The sequence below is a fragment of the Chinchilla lanigera genome, unplaced genomic scaffold (genome assembly GCF_000276665.1).
Source record: "Chinchilla lanigera isolate Chin_1 unplaced genomic scaffold, ChiLan1.0 scaffold00167, whole genome shotgun sequence".
NCBI lineage: Eukaryota > Metazoa > Chordata > Mammalia > Rodentia > Chinchillidae > Chinchilla > Chinchilla lanigera.
The window spans coordinates 1659255-1678559 of NW_004955568.1; the positions used below are offsets into that span (position 1 = coordinate 1659255).

Below are 19305 nucleotides of genomic sequence, written 5' to 3' on the forward strand. Positions count from 1 at the left end.
AAACCTTGAAACCTCTATGGCCTGCGGGCAACATCCCTACTCTTTTTAGCTTGTTGTCCTGATCCCAGGCCCCTTTCTCTTCTTTACTGCCCTAATTGCTAACAGTGCCAGAAGTCATCAATGTATTCCCTTGTGTGTATCTTTGCTTTTATAATGGATCTCCTTTGGAATGACACACCCACACAACTTGTAGTTATTGTTAATTTTAGCTCTTCCTACAAACCTACTTGTAACCAGACCAGATAATACCCCTGTTCTCCTGCCCTAGAAGTAATCACTATTCGGGTGGTGTCCTTTTACATGTACATGTGCGTCTACAAATAATATTTTGTTTTGAAAAAGCTCAGACATACACAAATGGCATACATTATCTCTCTGCAATTAATTTTTTCACTATTACTTGGTTTTCAAGATTTATCCTGATTTCATTTTATAAGTATGTATTATCCATTTAGTCCCCTTAGAGTGGGCATTTAGGTTATTCCCACTTTCCAGCTATTACAATGTTACGACGAATATCCTTAGCAGGTCTTCACGTTTTACTGACCTTTCAAGATCCTGCTCTCATCACAGCTGCTCCATGAAACCATGGCCTGAATCCCCTAGCCTGGAGCAGAGGATTAGTCCTCGAAGTCCTTGTACATCGTGTTATTTACTACTCCTCTGTCCCAAGCACAGTGGTACACAAAGTAAGGCACTTATGATTTGCTAAATGAACTACAGGATGAATGAATGAATGAAGAATGAATGAAGAGTGAATGAATGAAGCCTGCACCCCCAGTTGACTGCTCTGCTCCTTTTACGTGAACTTTGGCGCCTTAGCTCCTATTTCCTTCTTTGACAGTACTGGTCTTTCTCTGCCTATTCTTCTACGTAGCAGGGGAAGGTGTCAGAGTGTGGGGGCACGAGGGCGACCTCTCCCCGCAAGTTCAGGATCCTGGTAGAGCCTAGTGTCTGAAATTCAGAGGCTTGCACGCATCACCTCACCAGGGCACGGCCCAGATCGGGCTTCTGCGCGGACCCGGGGCAGGGGCGTCGGAGTGGAGCCCGGCGCGGGGTGGAGAGGACTAGGGCGCTCGGGTGAGCCCTCGTAGTAGATCCCTCCGCGCGGAGCTCGGGCCGGCGCTTCTTCCTGCGGGAAACCCCTGGGTGCCCGGGCTGCAGGGCCGAGGCCGCGGCGACAGGGGGCGGGGCCTTGCGGTGGGAGGAGGCGGCCCAGGCGGAAGGACACACGAGGCTGCTTCGCTGCACACCCGAGAAAGTTTCAGCCAAACTTCGGGCGGCGGCCGGCGAGCGGCGGAGTCGCGGCGCAGGCAGTCGAGGCGCAGACGCCTGAGCTTCGGAACGCAGCGCCGGGCCGGAGACGCAGCGGCAGCAGGGGAGGAGGGAGCGCGGCTTCTCGGTCGGGACCCCTCCCCATGTGGATCTGCCCCGGCGGCGGCGGCGGCGGGGGCGGAGGAGGAGGCGACCGGGAAGATGCCCGCCCTGCGCCCCGCTCCGCTGTGGGCGCTCCTGGCGCTGTGGCTGTGGCGCGCGGACCCCGCGCGCGGTGAGTGTCGACGAGGGGCGCAATCCCGCGCCCGCCGCCCCTTCCCGGACGGCTACCTGAGGCGACCGCTCCCGACGACCTCCTCTGCCCGGGAGGACCGGCTCGGCCGCTTGCTTCCCGAAAGTTGGGGCAGCGTGGGCCGCGGCTCTGGAGGCCGCCCCCGCGGTCCCCTGCGCCAGGGCCGTGCACGCCTCCTCGGCTGGGGCGAGGCTGCGCCGCGAGTCTCAGGCTCGACCCCTTCCGAGTTGGCGTCGGGGACCGGGGCATTTTGCGCCTTTGGGTGCGCGTTCCCTGGGGTTGGGAAGGGCCGCGGCCGCGCCGCGCTGAAGGAATGCCCGGGTGGCGCCGAGGGCGGCGGGGCAGGCCGAGCCGGGGAGCGCGCAGCCTGGTGTGCGGCGGGGCTTGGTGGGGGTGCGACGGGGTCTGCGGCGCGCCGGGGCGTTGACACTCCAGCCCGACGGCGGTCCGGAGGAGTTGGGTGTGTGGACGAGGCGGGCGCCTTTCTCCACCTTTGTTGAAAGGTGGAGACCGGAGCAGTGGGGAAACTGGTGTGGCTGCATGCTGAGCCACAGGGTTTAAAAATCTCAACTGGTGTTGTTCTTTCCGAGGCGCGGAGCTCTGCTGCTCTTTCAGTCTGTGTCCAGACCCAGGAATGTGGTGTGACGATCGCCAACTCCTCCAACCTGGCAGCAGCGTCTGCTGCTTTTTTGGCGTGGTTGCGGGTAGGGCAGGGGCGGGTGAGGAAAAGTGGATACGTTGATTCAAAGTGCTTACTTACAAAGCTTCTTTACGGTTGGATATTCCCAACAGTCTTGCTAACGCGGTTGGAGCAAGGAAAGGAAATCCAATCATATCTTACCCATCCCACTCACACTTAGAGAGTCTAAATTTCTTCAGACTGTTGCGTGCGGAGAGGTTGGGGCTAAGGAGCCCTGCTCTGTAATCCTGGATACAAACCTGCTATATTAACTTGCCAATAAAATGTTAATGAAATTACCCAGCTAATAGGGTTAATTAAAAGAATGTATATTAAACCCATGATACTGAAAAGGTGTTCAGAAGGTCCTTTCAGGGCAGAAGCAGTGTTTTGTTCTTCCTGAACTCCTTTCAGTGGGATGGTGTCTTGTGTATGTTTGCTGAACTGAAAAGGGCCTCTTCTCTTCCTGAGTCTAACACCAAGTCAAGTTTTACATCTCCCCAAAAACTAGCACATGAACTATGTCTCTTTTTAAAGAAGAGATGAACTGCGGAAAAATATGGTCTTTGTTCATTGTTAACAGGCATCTGACATGCCAATCACAGATGTTTAAACAGAACAAGGTTATTTGTCACCTGAAAACAGTACTGGGTTGTTCAGCTCCAACAGGATACTTCTTGGCAAATTTTGTACACCCGAACGTCCCTACAAATTTCAGAAGTGAACCAGGAGGCTGTGTGATGGTGAAGGAAAATTTGTTGTTTCTTAAATGTTTAATAAAATAGCATTTTTGCTTTTTTCTTTGAGTGAAAGCTTTAGTAGAAGTGTAGATTTAGGGTAAAGAGGCAAATAATTAGTGAAATAATCTGAGGGCTAGAGTCACTCGTCTACCATTAACTTGCTTTTTTTCCCCTTAAAGTTAATAACTTAGTCTTCATGATCTGCATTCTCCTTACCTATGAAACAGAACCAAAGGTATAAGCTACTTTAGAGTTGTAGGAAGTAGTAAATATAAGTAATAAATATGAAGTAACAAGATTGATGTCAAAAATAGGATCAGTATGGCACAGAACTTCTTTCGTTCTAGGACCCCTGTGCCTAGCAGAGTGATGGCGAACTTTTTCGAGCTTTCACTGGTACAAACAGTCCACTGTGGCAGGGGTGCTGTACGTTTGCCACCACTGCACCCTCCTCTGTGCAGTACTTCTGCTCTAGCGAGGTACTACTGTTACTGTTTGCTTAACTTTTCAGGGGGTCAAGTTGAATGTTAGTCTGGCTCAAAGGATAGGACCTAGATACTTAGATTTTTAGACGGATGTTCATAGGTGCTAAATTACTATAATAGAAGAGATTAAAAAGCATGTTTCTTGGTACAAATCTTAAATAGTCTCAGTCTAGCATTGAAGGCTTCTTGATTTTCCTAATGTAATACAATCATGCTTTCCCAGGTAATAGTTACAATATACGTTCCAAACTTTTGAATGTTCTTGTGTTTGGCTTGTGGGCGATTGTTAAATCGTACTGAATTCCTCAGGCAAGGAGCTTTCAACCTACCCATTTGCCTAAACAGTCATCCAGGACCACCCTTTGGCTCCTGTTTTCTTTTGCTTTGCAATGATTTTATTGCCCACTAGATAATTTCCCAGCTTAATTTTTTTTTTTTTTTTTTTTTTTTTTCCTCTGTTGTTTGTTTCTTTGAGACAGGGTCTTGCTGTGTAGCCCAGCTGGCCTCAAACTCACAGTGATCCTCCTACCTCAGGCTCCTGAGTACTGGGATTATAGGTGTGTGCACTGCCACACCCAGCCCTACTATTTTTTTTTTTTAACCACATAGGGCTGTTTTTTTCTTTTAGATAAAGAAAAAATTTACACTAAAACTATTTTCCCTTTGTCTTTCTTTGTATATTATTATTTACCCTCTTTTTGGGGTGGTGGAATGAATATTGGTAGTCTTTTCTCCTGTGTTTTGTTTTTTTTTTAGAAAAATCTGGTCATGTCTTGTCAACATCTCAGCCCTATTCCTAGTTTAGTACTTCTTCTGTAGGTTTCTTACAGTGCAGAAAAGTAACTTCTCGGTCACCTGAGTTGTGGATGTGAGCTTCAGGACCTTTAAAGAATGTCTAAGCTCAGTGGGATATGCTTGGATGGTTCAGAGCAGCCTTACAATACATTTTAAAAATATCAAACCCACAGAAATTCTATTTTGCCCACAAAATTTGCATTGATCTGGTTCCCACTCTCTGATGCCATTCCTGGTGATCCTCCACCCTGCCCTTTCCATTGTGGTAGAACAAAGCTGTATGTCCTGGCTGCGTGAAAATCAGCTGGAGTGATTCCTGGACTCAGCACCGAGGGAATGGGATATAGTAGGTCTGCGAATTTGTATTTTTATTAATGGTTTATATGTCATTCTGAAACAGTAACCTGTGTATGTAAGCTGATGTGCTTAGGAGGTGGGGTCTGGTTAGAAGAGGTGGTCACTATAGGTGTGGCCTGTCTCCTCACCAGTTCCTCCCTTCCCTCTTTACTCTCCTCCACCATGCCCCTGAGGCGCATCATCTTTTCCATTACCTGGCTGGAACTCACTTACTGATTACATTTTATCTACTTTCAGGAAGCATGTAGGAGCTTTCCTTCTAGATTTTAATAATTTGCATAATGAACCCAACCTTAGTCAGCCATTCCACTGTTTAACTCTTCTAACTCTTGAGGAATTCAGAAATTGCTAAAAAGCTATAGTATATAATGTCATTCTTTCTTGTTTATCTGGGTCCAGTGTGTCTCCATTGTCATTTTAGAAGGGCTTCTTATATTTGAATGCTATTATAAATTCTCCTGTCCCCTTACTTTTTTCCTCAAGTATCACTAACATATATCAATTTTTGATTCTTTGTTCAGAGTGAAAAAAACTTCAGAGCATTATTTGAATGAGAGAGCATAATAAATGATTCAATATCCTTAAGTATCCGTATGTTGTGTTTATGGTTGATATTTAAATGCTTCATTTCTTGATATCTCTCTCTAGATGTCTCAACTTGATGCTTTCATTTTCCTTCCATCCTTCCCTGATTCTCTTCCTGCCTTCCTCCCTTTCTCTGCAAATGACTTGAAGCCAAAGGTTTTCATTTCTTTTATTTTCATCTTTTTTTTTTTTTTTTTACTCAATCTGCCAGATGTGTAGTATTTTGGAAAGATCACAAAACTAGGAGTCAGACGACTAGAATTCTCTTCTAGGTCTGTTATTAATTGGTTAGGTGACGTGGAGGAAGGATACTGTTTTAGCCTTTGTGTTAGTTACTTTCCTAGTTGCAGGGACACAATGCCCAACACCACAACTTAAAGGAAAAAAGGTTTATCTTAGGTCACAGTTTGTAGAGGCTTCAGTTCATAGTGGGCTGGTTCAGAGGCAGACTGGTGCGCCTTAGTGGCACGGTGGAGGAGAGCGAAGAGGGAAGGGAGGAACTAGGGAGGAGACAGACCATTCCAGGCCACACCCATAGTGACCACCTCTTCTGACCAGACCCCACCTCCTAAGCACATCAGCTTACATACACAAAACACCTAAAACACCCTTAAATGCTCATATAATGAACGCTTGAGGAAAAAAGTTGTGTCTTGTGTTTATTCTAATGCTCACACCCTTACCCCTCTATCTGGCATGGTTCCTTGGCATCTGATAGGCACATAATAAATATTTGTTTAGTTAAACAATTATTTTTAGTCATTTTTCTTTTACTGGACTACTATGGTACTCCTAAGCAGTTTTTAAATAGTATTTGCAGGAATCATTGCTTGTATTGAAACCTTACTCTGGGGGGAAAAAACCAAAATTTTCCCTTCCTCAGATGTTTTATTTAAATTTGCCATTCTGAATTTCTTTGTGCGTATGTGGTTGCATTCATTAATTCTTTTTCTTTTTCCTGATCACTTCTGCTATTTATAAAGGTCATTTTGACTTTGGAATCTAACTTCAAAGGCCCTGGCATTCACCCCCGCACCCCCCCACTCTCACTGTACTGCTTCCTGTTTTAACAGTATAGGCCAGCAGTTTCTCTTCTTTTGTTCAATTGTCATACCTGACTGTACTTTTATCATTTTTAAGACTAGACATTTTTGGAATGGTATTTTTTACCTTAGCATTAACAAAGTTAGTTTGTTTTAATGATCTTTTTGAGATTTTTGATCATAAGCAGGTTATTGATATGTACACTTACTAAATTGTATTTTTTTCTCACTAAATGAGTTCCCTGACCACCACTAATAAAAAATACCTGCAGAGGTGAGACATGATAAATATTTGAGAGAACCACATGGTGGGTAATTGTCTTTGCAACAAGTATTTGCTCCTTAAGGCCGGAGACTGTATTGCACACTGCCTTTCTCTGTCCTACAGAAATTGTCTGGCATAGGCCAGTGAACAGAGTCACCAGAACAGCAGGTCTTGGGCAAAAGCCTGTGAGTCCTGCTCGGCCACTTTTGACATGTTGTGTAGGAGAAGCCTCCAGTGAGTCAGGGGTGTGTCCATATTTTCTCCTTTGAAGAGATAGCATCAATTGCAAGCTCACCCTGCCTACACTTTTATGCTATGCCTTTTTATTACTTAAAGGGTACCTGAAATTTTCATCTTTGTTGACTTAATGTGTTGATGAGGACTTTAAAGTCCATCTAACCCTTTTCTCCACACCATGCTGGATCTGATCTTCATAGAACATCCTGATCAGTAATAATATACCTTCTCTATGCTTGACCACCCTGTTGGTAGACAGCTCCTTGCTTCTAGGGCAGCTGAGTCCATTTCTGACCAGCTTTCATTCCTAGAAAGTTGTTATACTTGGCTGTAGTCTGCCTTCTTACGATTGCCACCCATTGGCATCATCTCTGAAATTTGTCTCACGGTCCTGAGCTGTGTGTAGGTGACAGAGATCCAAGAGGGGAGCTTTTGTACCCTTCACTGAACTCACACCCACCTGTCTGCCATGGGAGTAGAACCCAATGGAAATGTGAAGACTGTCTTGTGTGGGAGAATGGCTCTGGTGAACCATCTCAGCCCTGCGTGTGTCACAACTCCCTGCCAGGTAGTCCCTGGTGGGAGGAGAGTATTTGTCCAGCAGTGTTCTCCTCAGCCTTTATGGTAAAGACAGTGCCATAGATAGATTGTTTCAGCTAGGTCCTTTGCTCATCTTTTCCTCCTTGTGCATGCCTGCATCTTCCCGAATGCCCAGCTTATTCAGGAGAAGGAAGCTGCCCCGGTATTTGCATAAGGCTGATAAAGTTGTTTGTTTTGTCTTTTAAAAAACTAACCTGCTAACTATCCTGTGTTTTAGGACTGATGTTTGTATTATGTGTGACTTTGGTGGATGCCTTCTTTCCCTCCAGAATGTTACCTGAGATGCCAGGATGCATAGGCATTCAGGTCTTTTTGGTGTAACCTAAGGAATTCTGTCTTCAGCCCTTGTGAATGATGCTTCCTTTGAGGGTGTCTGTTTTGTTAACCTATAAATGCATAACTGGTGTTAGAATTTCCCTTATATGTGTTAATGTGAATATAAGGTCACTCACTGCAAGTGGTTCTGATTTGGGGGTATCTAGGTTACTCCAGCAAGTAAAGAATGAAAAAGGGAGAGAGGAAAAGGAATCTATGGCTTCTTTTAAAGAACAGAATAGAGTAGTCTGCAAGAAGGATCCCAGTATTGCCTCTTCCAAAGCGAAGTTGTTGTACTTGATGGGAAGAAGAGAGAGTTGTCAGATCCAAAAGGATGTGCTTATGGGCTCATGGGATGAGACAAACTGCAGTGTTCCCTGCTGATGGTAGAAGGTTTGCTGTTGATCTTTTTTTCCTTCTTCTTGTCCTTTTTTGAGGGAAATGTTAGCTTTGAGGTAAAAAATGCATTGTAGCCTTAAGAGAAAGAGTAAAGCCAAGAAGGAGATGATAAGGGTCATAGTGAGCAAAGCGGTTATTTTGTTATTTATAATGTAAACATGTAAGTTTTGATGTAACTCTGATAGGATCCTTATAGTTCTAAGATTTACTGTCTTTGTAACTCTGTTGTCTTAGTGGTGAATTGAGGTGGTTGTGGTGTGTTGCCACACTTACTTGGCATCATGTGGTGGGTGGGACAGAATATTCTAGTATGTAGATCAGTGGGAACCATGACTGACCTACCCCCTAGTCCTCACATCATCATGGAGACAAGACGGATGGCACACAGTGAGCAATATGAAATACAGTCATGTCATCATTTATCTGTACTCAGTAAGTAATTGCTGACAGCCTGCATGACTAAGAGAGGGTCTGGGGAGTAAACTCCAGGTCTTCATACCACCGGGGATGGGCAGTTCCAGCTTACTCTCTGGCTTCTTTGCTGTGGTGTGCTTTCTGCCATTTTCCTCTTACTTGGTGAAATTTAGAAGAATCAAAACTTGACATGGGGAAAAGACAATGACCCCTTTGTGTGGTGGGGTATAAATATACATTTGTCATGTTGTGGCTCCATTATGTCTCTTTGTGGTTTGTGACAAGAGAGAGCCTGGTGTCCTCAGTCCTGGGGTGCCAGGTCTGAGCTGTGACAAGGTGGAGATATACTAGTAGTTTCTGAAGGGTCCAGTTCTCAGTGGTAGGAGCTAAAGGGATTTCTCATCACAGTCAGACCGAGACTTGAGTGTGGTGCGGACACACCCATGGCTACTGCCTCAGGTGGCATTGATTAATCACACTAACATCTCCCTTCTCTTTTGTACTTGTCTTGGCAAAACCCTGCCCTACTAGCTTCTCAACAGTTTGCACATTACTAGATAGGGTCGAACAAGCTGTTGGGGGTTGTTTTACGGTTCCTCGACCCTCTTGAACTGCAGGCCACTTACATTGACCCAGCTGTGGCACCTTTGGTCTTGGGGCCAGGCATTGAGGGGTCAGTGTCTCTCTTTGCACTGACCTGAAGCACCTTTCCTGGAGGTTTGCCTAGGGCAGTTACAGGTCTTACAGTCCATGCCTTCTGCAGGTTATTGGCAGCGGAATAGAAGCAAGATGGACTCATCGCTGCACAAAGACAGGTTGGGTCGGTGGTGTTGCAGAACCTGTTTCTGGGTTAAGAGTACTCTCCCACCTGTATACATGTTTATTCATATGAGAGAGTCTATGTATTTTGTGAAGTAAGGAAATCATGATAGTATTTTGATTGGAGTCAGATATTGTCTCCTTAATGTTTCAACTTAACAAATAGCATACTTTTAAAATATGATTTTGCTTGCTGAATAAGGTGTTAAATGAGAAACTCTCGTTACATTCTATACTATACTGCCTTGTTTGGAGGCAGGTACATTTTTAAATGGAGGAGTTTGCCTTATTATCTCTTCATTCTCATCTCTTTTGTGAGAAGCTTCTGGAAGGCTTGTAAGTCTCATTTTCACCAGTCTGTTTTAACTGATACTTAGCGGGGGAAAAGTTGGTAAGCTGGCACAGTTATCCAATATTCAAATAAGAATAATTGAATACTGTCTACTCAGTGATGTGGTCCGTTGAGTTTCTAATATGAATAGTCACTACACTAGATAGTGCTAGTGGGTTAACCTCTCTAAGTGGTGCATGTGCTGAGCTGCAAAGATACTTTTAATTCTTGGCTTCCACGGGGACTTGTTCAGAAGGTGTCAAAACTCACTGAAGTTTCAGGACATGTATATTTCGATTATTAGTTTTTATATGTTTTCCTTGCTGTGAGTATAACTGTTCATCTGCTAGATCTTCTTTAGCTTAGAAACATTAGGGGTATTTACTTTATTACAACATCTAAACACTTCCTGCCAACTATTGTGCACGCCTATAAGCCCAGCTAATCGGGAGACTAAGGCAGCAGGAATAAAAGTTCAAAGACAGCCTGGGTAATTTAGCAAGACTCTCTCAAAATAAAACTTAAAAAGCGCTGTAGTCCTAGCATTGTAGGAGGCTGAGGCAGAAGGATTGAAAGTTCAAGCTCAGCTAGGATAACTCAGTAACTTAGTGAGATTGTCTCAAACAGTTAAAAAAAAGTGTAGGGATGTAGCTCAGTGGGAAGGCCCTGGGTTCAAACCCCAGTACTACAAATAAAACAAAACAAAACACAGAAACAGAAAAAAAGAACCCTCCTTCCTAATCTTTATGAGAATTTTTAAGGAAAAAGACCATTTCTGGTGAATCATGCCAGTTTATGTCATTATGTTATTTCCAGTGGGAGCAACTGCCATGGCTCTGGTGGCACATACTTTCCAAGAGACTTCAGCAAAATGGTTGTAACTAAAAACAAACACTGTAACAGTTTCAATTTCAGGTAGGTTTACATATCAACAGAATTATTCCTTATGTTTATACATAATTAACTCATATTTATACTTTCTTGATTTTCTCTGGCACCTTCACAAGTTTTTTTTTTTTTTAATGTATATGTGATTTAAATAATGGTCCATTTAGAAATAGTTAAACATGTTTGTAGCTCAGTATGAAGGCTGTGTTCAGATCCCTGCCCCCCACAGAAAAACCCACTAAACCAGGAAAATATAAGAGAAAATTAAGATCTCTAGTAATTCCAGAACCTTTAATGCAAACTCATGGTTAACATTTTGATGCATTTGAAAGAGTTCTTATGTTTTGGTGGCCATTATTGTAAATGGCACATTAACATACACACACTTTTGTCATATGCTTTTGTACCATGTAATGAAAACATTTTCCCACACATATAAATATTTTTTAAGATTATTATTTCAAAGGCTGCATGCTGTTATGTCTTTTTTTCTTTTTTTGAGACAAAGTCTTTAACTATGTAGTTCAGTCTGGCCGTGAACTCACTATGTAGCCCAGGCTAGCCTTGAACTTGCAGAGATCCTTCTGCCTCAGCCTCCTAAGTGCTGGGATTACAGGTATGTGCCACCACATCCAGCAAAACTAAGGTTAAAAGGAAATTTGCTATTCATTCACTCTTGTTTTTTCAGTGCTAGAGATTGAGCTCAGGGCCTCACATGTGATAACACTGAGCTGCATTCCTGGCCATGTTATGTCTTGGGAATCCATTATAATTCATTTAGACTGAAATCAGTTCTTAGTTACCAGTTTTAGTTCTAAATAATGCTGTGAGCATCCTTATTCATATGTCTTACTAGAAATATTTATTTCCAAATATAAAGTCCCAGAAGTTAAATTTTTTTTTTTTTTTGTAATCTGGACCTTTTGGGGGCTTTTGACACACATTGCCAAATTCCTTTTTCTACAGTTTTGACCAAGTTATACTTTCATTAGCAGAATATAGGACTGTCAGTGTTCCCAACCTTTGTCAATACGAGGTTTCATTTGTAAAACTCTTAACTTCTTGGCAAGTGGTAAATGCTCTTTTAACTTAGGTCTGCCCCTTTGACTACAGTAATGTTCACTGGCCATTTGCATTGCATTTCCTTTTTCTTTTTTATTTGATAAATTGTGTCTTTTAATCATCAAAGTGTTTGCTTTTTTGATTTGAAAAAGTTCTTTAAACATTACTAGCCCTTTATTTTAAATATGTCAGAATGTATATGACAATAATTAACAATACATATTATCTCATTGCTACCAGCTTTGATATAAGAACTGACTCATTTGAAAAATTGCTTTTTTATGCTATGATTTGTGATGAGCATGAGCAATTTTTCATGTATTTGTTAACTGATACTTTCCATAGCTGCTTTAAAATGCTAATCTGGATGTATTATAAGGACTTTTGCTGCCAATTGTAAGTGTCCAGGAAATACATGTTCACTTTAATATGGAATAAAAAAAGGTGTTAGAGGAAAACAGCGTATTCTGGAACCAAATTTGTGATTTGGGGTAGGTGAGGGTAACCTATTGTTTTGTCTTCTTTGATATCTGAGATTTTTTGAGGCATGTAACACCCCTGAAAGGGAGAGGCAGTACTGTGTCCCCACACACTACCACTTCTGACATTTTGACCTGAGAAGCCTGTACTGTGGTCTCCTCAGTTTGTTGAGACAACAGGGCAAGTTCCCTCCCTTCTCCCTTCACAGACTGATTAGTTGTGGCTCAGAACCCACTGAGGCAACCTGTTGTTTTGGCACCCCATGGGCACCACCTGTTTTTCCCGTTTCTCCCTCCAGCCTCCCTACCCCAATGCAGTGCTGTGTGCACAGTGGGAAGGAGATCAGTATGTTACTGAAGAATGTTGCAGTGAAGAAGAGTAGATTGTTTTTTTCCAAACGTGTGTGTTCTTTAGGCACCCCACTGCTTTTGACATTCAGTGCTCCATCTGAACTGCTCTCTGCTGAAGCCTGGTAGGTCTCAAGTGTTCTGTTCAGAGTAATTTCAGGCAATATGAATGCTTTCTTAAGTATCACTGGAATTTACTGGGCTGGTTGTTTGCCAGCTATTACCATATTTAGCATGAGAACACTTGGAGAATGAGGACATTTCTGACCAACCAAAGAGGAAACCTCTCTCAGGGCTGAAGGATTGCAAACCGCCCGACCTCTTTTTTTTTTTTTTTTTTTTTAATGAGGTGGTTCAGAGAATGTCAGTTTGGGCCCACTGGTCTTTGTTTCTGTGCTCTTTCCACATAACTGATTTATGAATGGGAAAATAGATTAGATAGTGAAGTTCTCTCTCACAGTGAGGTCTAATACTGTTTCTGGGAGGAAGTAAGAGAATTATTATGTCTGATTGTGCACTGACAGGCTTAACCAGCAGGTGAAGCTGCTGATTAAAAACATAGGTTGATGAGTATTTATTCTCATCTTTCTCCTTTAAGACTTGTTAATTTTCTGCTTTGTCCTGTTCTGAATTTGTTTTGGCTCAGCCCTTGTCTGCACCATACTTTTGGAACCATCAACCTTCCTGTTGGGGCTTAATGTTTTTCTGTCTCCGTTTTTCTGTTTTAAAGATGGAGGTAGTATTTGGAGGGTCCAGTAAATATAATTAACATAAAATTATTTTTATAAAATAAAACAATCCCCAACACTATACAGTTTAAAGGAATTTATAGTTTACTCTTGCACAGTTGCCTCCTTTAACCACCACAGAACTTTGATGGAAACTGGCTCAGAAGGCTTAGCTGACTTACGTACCATTGTTTACTTGGAGACTTAAAATTACACATTGATTTTTTTTATACTTTAGCTTTTTTCTTTTTAAATTGTTGAATTTTTATCATGTATCCTTTATTCTTGTTAGGGTTTTATATTAGTTCTTCATTTAATTCATATTGCTGTCCTTTGGGGCAGACGGTATTTATCTTTATGATAGATAAGGACTTTGGAGCTTGGATTCTTAGCTCAATATGTGGAGTAAGACAGTGGTTAATGAGAGAAGTTGACAGGATTCAAATCCCTGTCCAGCTTCACAGGGTCTCCAGTTGTGCTTTGTATACCTCAGAGAGGGAATAGGGAAGTGGGGAAACTGAGGCTTGTAACATGCTCAGGATAATGCAATTAAGTGTCTTAGTTGAGATTTAGAGGCAGGTTTGTTCCAATATTGTCCTAGTGCATTGCAGAGACATGTTTTATGATAGGAATAACTAAAAATTAACTCACAAAACTACCCCTTTTAAAGAGCCAACCTGTTAGGAATGTTTTATATCTTCTAAGTAAGAAATGGATGGATGCTATTTGACTAATGCATTGATAGCCTTTGCATTCTCTCAGTTGATTTCTATTTCCAGGACAAGCAAATAGAATTCAGATGAAAGTTCCCATTAAGAGTGAGTTTTTTTCCCCTTTCATTATTGGAGATTAAATCCAGGGCCTTCGCAATGAGCTACATCCTCACCCCCATGCCCCCGTTCACTTTTATTTGAGGTAGGGTCTTGCTAAGTTGCCCGTAGTGGACCTGAACTTGGGATCCTTCTGTCTCAGCCTTGCAGAGTGCTGGAATTATAGGTGTGCACCATTACACCTGGCTAAGGATGAGTCTTTAAGCCAAAATGGGCCATGCCATGAGCCCTACAGAGGGTTGCTCTGCTTTGGGACAGTTCCTTTTTGTATTTCTAGAAAGACCTCTGTTGGAGAGGGAGTTGCCAGTTTTTGTGGGGAGGAGGTGGGGATACTTATGTATGGTTTTAAACTTGCTCATCCTGTATCCTTGGGTGAGTTTCTTAAGCACTCTGTGCTTCAGTTTTCTTATTCATAGATTGAGGATAATAACAGTAATTGTTCGGGTTGTTAAGTAAGTGTTAAATTCATTGGGCAGTGCTGGCATATAGAGTGTAGTAAGTACGTGGTAGTGGTGGTGTTATTCTGTGTCAGTCTGCACTGGCCTTTCATTGCATTCACTTTGCTTTAATCAAAATGGGTGAGTGACCAGCATTTGGGGAGGAAAGATGAGCTTCACCTTTAGAGCATGCAGATTTGCTGGTTTCCCATGACCTTGTAATTACTGAAGAGTATTGCATTTGAGTTTGTTCATTTAATGGGGTACCCTTCTAATGTGGAGAAATTTTGTCTTTATGAAAACTGTATTGATAGGTGTTAAATCATTTGCCTGTTATTTATTAACTAGATATTGTGGTTAGATGATCCATTTAGTGCTACTGTGATTTTTCTGTACAGCTTTGACAACAGTATCATGCCCAGTACTGTCATTCTCACATTTCCTGTGATATGACAAATGTCATCATGCCATCCAGGATCTCCATGAGGAAGGAATACTAGTCTAAGACCTGACTACTTGATGTTTTAATTAGCCTTAAAGCAGTCATTTATATAATTATCTCTATTAGATGTTTTCAAAAAAGTGCAGATATTCTATTTTCTTTCATTAGAACCTTAGGGCCCTTGGAGATTTGAGGAGCTTGTGCTGGGAACCACTTACCTCGTCCATCCTTATTTTAAAGATGAGGAAACCAAAGCCCACAGAAACAGTGACTGGCTGAAGGGACTGGGGCCTGGTCAAGGTTGGGGCTAGAATCCACATTCTTGATTTATTGTCAGATAGTTTTTCTTCCACGTTCACTGATGAAATGGTATTTCAGTTTGTTGATCCTTGGTTTTTGACGTCTGGAAAGGGTTAGCGTCAGAGACAACAGCAGAAAAAGAGTAGGAAAGGTGGAGGAGGGCAAAGATGTGGCCATATTGAAAGTGTCAGTGACAGCAGAAAAAATTTTTGTCTGTGAGCCCCTCTGCCTGTTCCTTTGGCTTTCTTTGTACTGGTTAAGACAATCCAGCAGGTCTGGTATCATGAGTGATCAGAATTAGATTAGTCAGGACTGGTAGAGGTACTTTCTCAGAAAAGAGCTTCATATTTTCACATTTGTTTCCCATGATAATTTGCTTATCTCAAGTTTTGGCAGCCTTGAACAAATGGTTGTCAGGTTTTTTCTTTTGTTTAGTTTTAAGGCAAAGTTCCAAATTTTATTTTGCAGATTTTGTAAACTGTCTTCTACCTATACTCCCTTCTGCTCCCTCTATAATTATTTCTAAGACTTTGTTTTTCCATTGTGGGAGCACTATGAAAGGTTTGCTTTTATAGTCTTGAGATATTTATAATTATGTGTAAGCACACAGTTTACAGAAAATGTAAGCAGTGCACATGTTAACTCAAGTACCCTTAAAACACTTAAAATATTTTCCTATAATTTAAATCTTTTCAAAAACACAGTTGAAGTTAACTGCTGTAAAAGACAGGTATGCACACTAAGGGTTTCAGATTGATATAATATAGGTAAATGTGAGCGTCACTTTGGAGGAACTAGAAATGTTCACATGAAAGCTCACCCAAGGCATGCCTTCTTGGTAACAGAGTGAACCAAATGCACAAAGATCTCTGTTCTCATGGAGTTTATGTATCAGTATCTTCATACACTGAGAGTTTACTCATGTGACAGTTACTTTGGAAGCAGCTTTCTACCTGTTTCTTTTTGTCCTTACAGGAAGTGTTGTGATTCCTGTTTACAGAAAGGTTAAGGAATGGTCATGAAAGTCACCGTGGTAGTCGGGGGACCAGAACAGCCCCTGGAACAGCCTTTGCCTGACTCTGAATCTAACACACTTAACCACAGTAAACAATGCTATTGTCTGTCTGGTGAAATCCTCTAGTACAGTGTGGCGAGCGTCTGGCATGCATGCTGTAGCGGGCTGTTTGTTATCATTGAAAGTTTTAAAATGTTCACCATCACTGCTCCTCAGATAACGTAATTTTGGATTTAATGTACTTTTTGTACTAAATTGATCTTTTACTCTTATCTTAATTCTGAGCGAACACTTACGTATGGGAGTTATTTAAACATCAAACTTGCATTTTGAGGAGATCTAGTTCCCTTTAAATCTTTTTAATAATGAGGAAGAATCAACTTATGTTTGTGATACTCCAGAGACAGTTTTTAGCAACTTTTTCTTTGTTATTTTTGACCCCCAAAGAAATTCTTTGTAGATTCAGATGAGGAATGAAGGGGTTTTTTAAAAATAAAATTTAGGTGTTTTTTAATAAAATTTTTTTAGAAAGTTTGAAAATGGTGTCCAGAGTCAAACAGTATTTGTGCTCAGAAATGTTTTATGCCAGGCTTTTTAGTTACAAATAGCTTTCTCTGGACTGTGCAGTTGTGTTCTTATTGTACCATTCTGAAAGGGCTGTGAGAGACCATGTAAAATGATTGGAATGCCTCAGCATCTGAACAATGGACATAGCCAGTCACTAAAACTACCCAGTACTAACCTACCCTGGCCAGGAACTTGGGAATTTACTGTGTGCAGTGTCACAGAACGAGAATGCACATATCATTACAGAAAAAGAATGTGGACAACTTTGTTTTTTCTTGCTTGCTTTCAACTTTATCCTGATTATTCTCTTTTATAGCTGAAAACTGGTGGTCATCTGTGCTAATATGTAAGAGAAGTAATTTTCATGTCAGACATCCTAGACAATCTCTGATTAACCGTTCTATTTTGAAATGCAATCTTTTTCTAAATGCTAAGGCATGTGGATCCTTTCAGACATATCTGACTTTCTCCTTAGGTTTTGGTTGTGTTTACCACTGGTTGAATGGTACAAGAGAGAATACCCAACAATGTAAGGATAATAAAAAATAAGTGACAGGAAGTACTGATTTTTTTAAAAAGTATCTTTCAGAATGACTTTTAGATACCCTTCCCTAGTATATTTTGGCTTTTACTTTAGTGTAGTTGATGAGTTTTGGAAGCAGATATACTTGACTCTGATTCTTACTAGCTGAAAATATTGTTCAAACCACTAAACTTCTGTAAGGCTCAGTTTCCTCACTTACATAATTGCGGTAATAATAAGATCTAACTTGCCGGAGTGTTTGTAAATTGGAAACAGCATGTTGAATTGTGTGTGTATGGTTCTGGACACAAAATAGGCACCTAAGTATGGGGACCTCAAGCTTTAAACTTCATTAGTCTCATGGTAATTCCACCTTTGGAAGAAATAATGTGGGAATATTTGTCCCTGGACCTCTTTGTCTTAATTTAAAAAAAATGACTTGTTTAAGCTCTGCATTACTGCTAAGGGAAGATTATGGATTACCTAAAGGATAGACTAAAAGCATTATTTTCTAATAATTTCAAGTTTGTAGGTTAACTCGGTGTAAATTAAACACTTTTTTAACGTCGTTCATAGTTGCAGCTGCTTGTACCTCTCACCTCAGAGGCAATTGATTTAACAAAAAACATGATTTAGGACTTTAAATCAAGGCTGAAGAATTCTTTTAATAAGGAGAAACCTATTTGTTTCTGTGTTTTACCCAGAGTCTTCATTGAAGTCAGGTTTGAAATGTTAGGAGCAGTTGGTTTCAGCATAAGGAAAGCTTATCTAATCAGGCATGTGAAGTGGCCTATGTCGGATTTTTGTGCCAGAGAAGGCTAGGGGAGAGTGAGGAGATTATTGCTGTTGCTTGTAATTCCTGAGCATGGTCAAGACACTCAGAGAACAGTGGGGAAATTGTTTGTAAATAGTCATTGAAGTTATTTACACTAACCTGTCATACAAACACTTTATACCTCATAAGAGCTCAAGGAATGGGTCTTATAATAGAGGTGTATGTGACCTAATTTGTATCTTGTAATTGTTTATCATTTCTAGGCTAGATAGTGGTGAGGATTTTCTGTTTTTCAGAATTTGGGACTGAGGGCTTTACTTTTATGAAACAGTATTTTATATTAGTGTTTTTCAATTTATAATCACCTTTATAGACATAATCTTATGTGAGCCCCAAATACACGCTGCATATGACAAAAGGCTAGTTATATTATTTTAGTTTTATAGATGAGAATAGTAAGTTGCACGTAACTTAAATTCTTCTAGATCATTCATATGGTTAGTATCTGACAAAGCTAGGGCTAGAACCCAGGTTCTGATATGGAGGGTAGTTCTTGATTCATTTTATGAGTGGCTTCCTCCATAATGCCCCAAGTCTGCTCTGTTCCCCATCGTATGGAAAGGTTCCCTTTCTTTCCCTCTTTTTTCTTTCCCTTTCCTTTTTCTTTCTTTCCTCCCTCTGCCTGCCTTTCTTTCTCTTTCTCTTTCTCCTTCTCTCTTTCTCTCTCTCTCTCTCTCTCTCTCTCTCTCTCTCTCTTTCTTTCTTTCTTTCTCTTAGTTGTGTCAGTTCTATCATGACAGCAATGAAATAGAATTTGAGAATTCTTTCCCTGATGGGTCAGTTAGCTTTTCTTAAAGTTATTCTGTACCGGAATTGTGAACCGCTTCTTGCTTTTACCTCATCAGAATCAGAATGTTGACCCAAAGTGAAACAGACAGGAGAATGTGGCTGACTCAGCTTAACTCATCACATTTTCCATATGTCCTGCCTGTGGATCTATAATGTCATGTTCACTTAAGAGAGTTTGTAGTCTTTGATGTCTGTTGCTTAGTATTGTTCTGCAACCATTTTTAAAATGTCTCAAGCATTGGTTTTTCCTGTGTGGCTGTTCCTATGTGGTGCTGTTCCTTAAAGTTTCCAGTGTTTCTTAAGAATGTACAGCAGGGGCCACTTCTTAATGAGATTTTTTGTCATAGCTCTTGGTATTCCTCTCCTTATTATTATAACTTTAAACAGGATACACATGGTGTATGCAGATGGGTGTGTCAGTATTGCACTGT

The 19305-nt window shown here is 41.3% G+C and overlaps 1 protein-coding gene across 2 annotated transcripts in view; it reads left to right on the forward strand.

Annotated features, from left to right (window-relative positions):
• Positions 1–1102: 1102 nt before the first annotated feature.
• The window catches only part of Notch2 (notch 2), a 151929-nt gene continuing 133726 nt past the window's right edge, over positions 1103–19305 (forward strand). The window contains exon 1 of one of the 2 annotated variants that reach the window (XM_013509350.1): positions 1103–1549. In XM_013509350.1, the coding sequence (XP_013364804.1) occupies positions 1419–1549 (131 nt within the window). In that variant the 5' untranslated portion in view covers positions 1103–1418. The remainder of the gene's footprint in view (positions 1550–19305) is intronic. The other variant, XM_005413481.2, reaches the window with a different exon arrangement.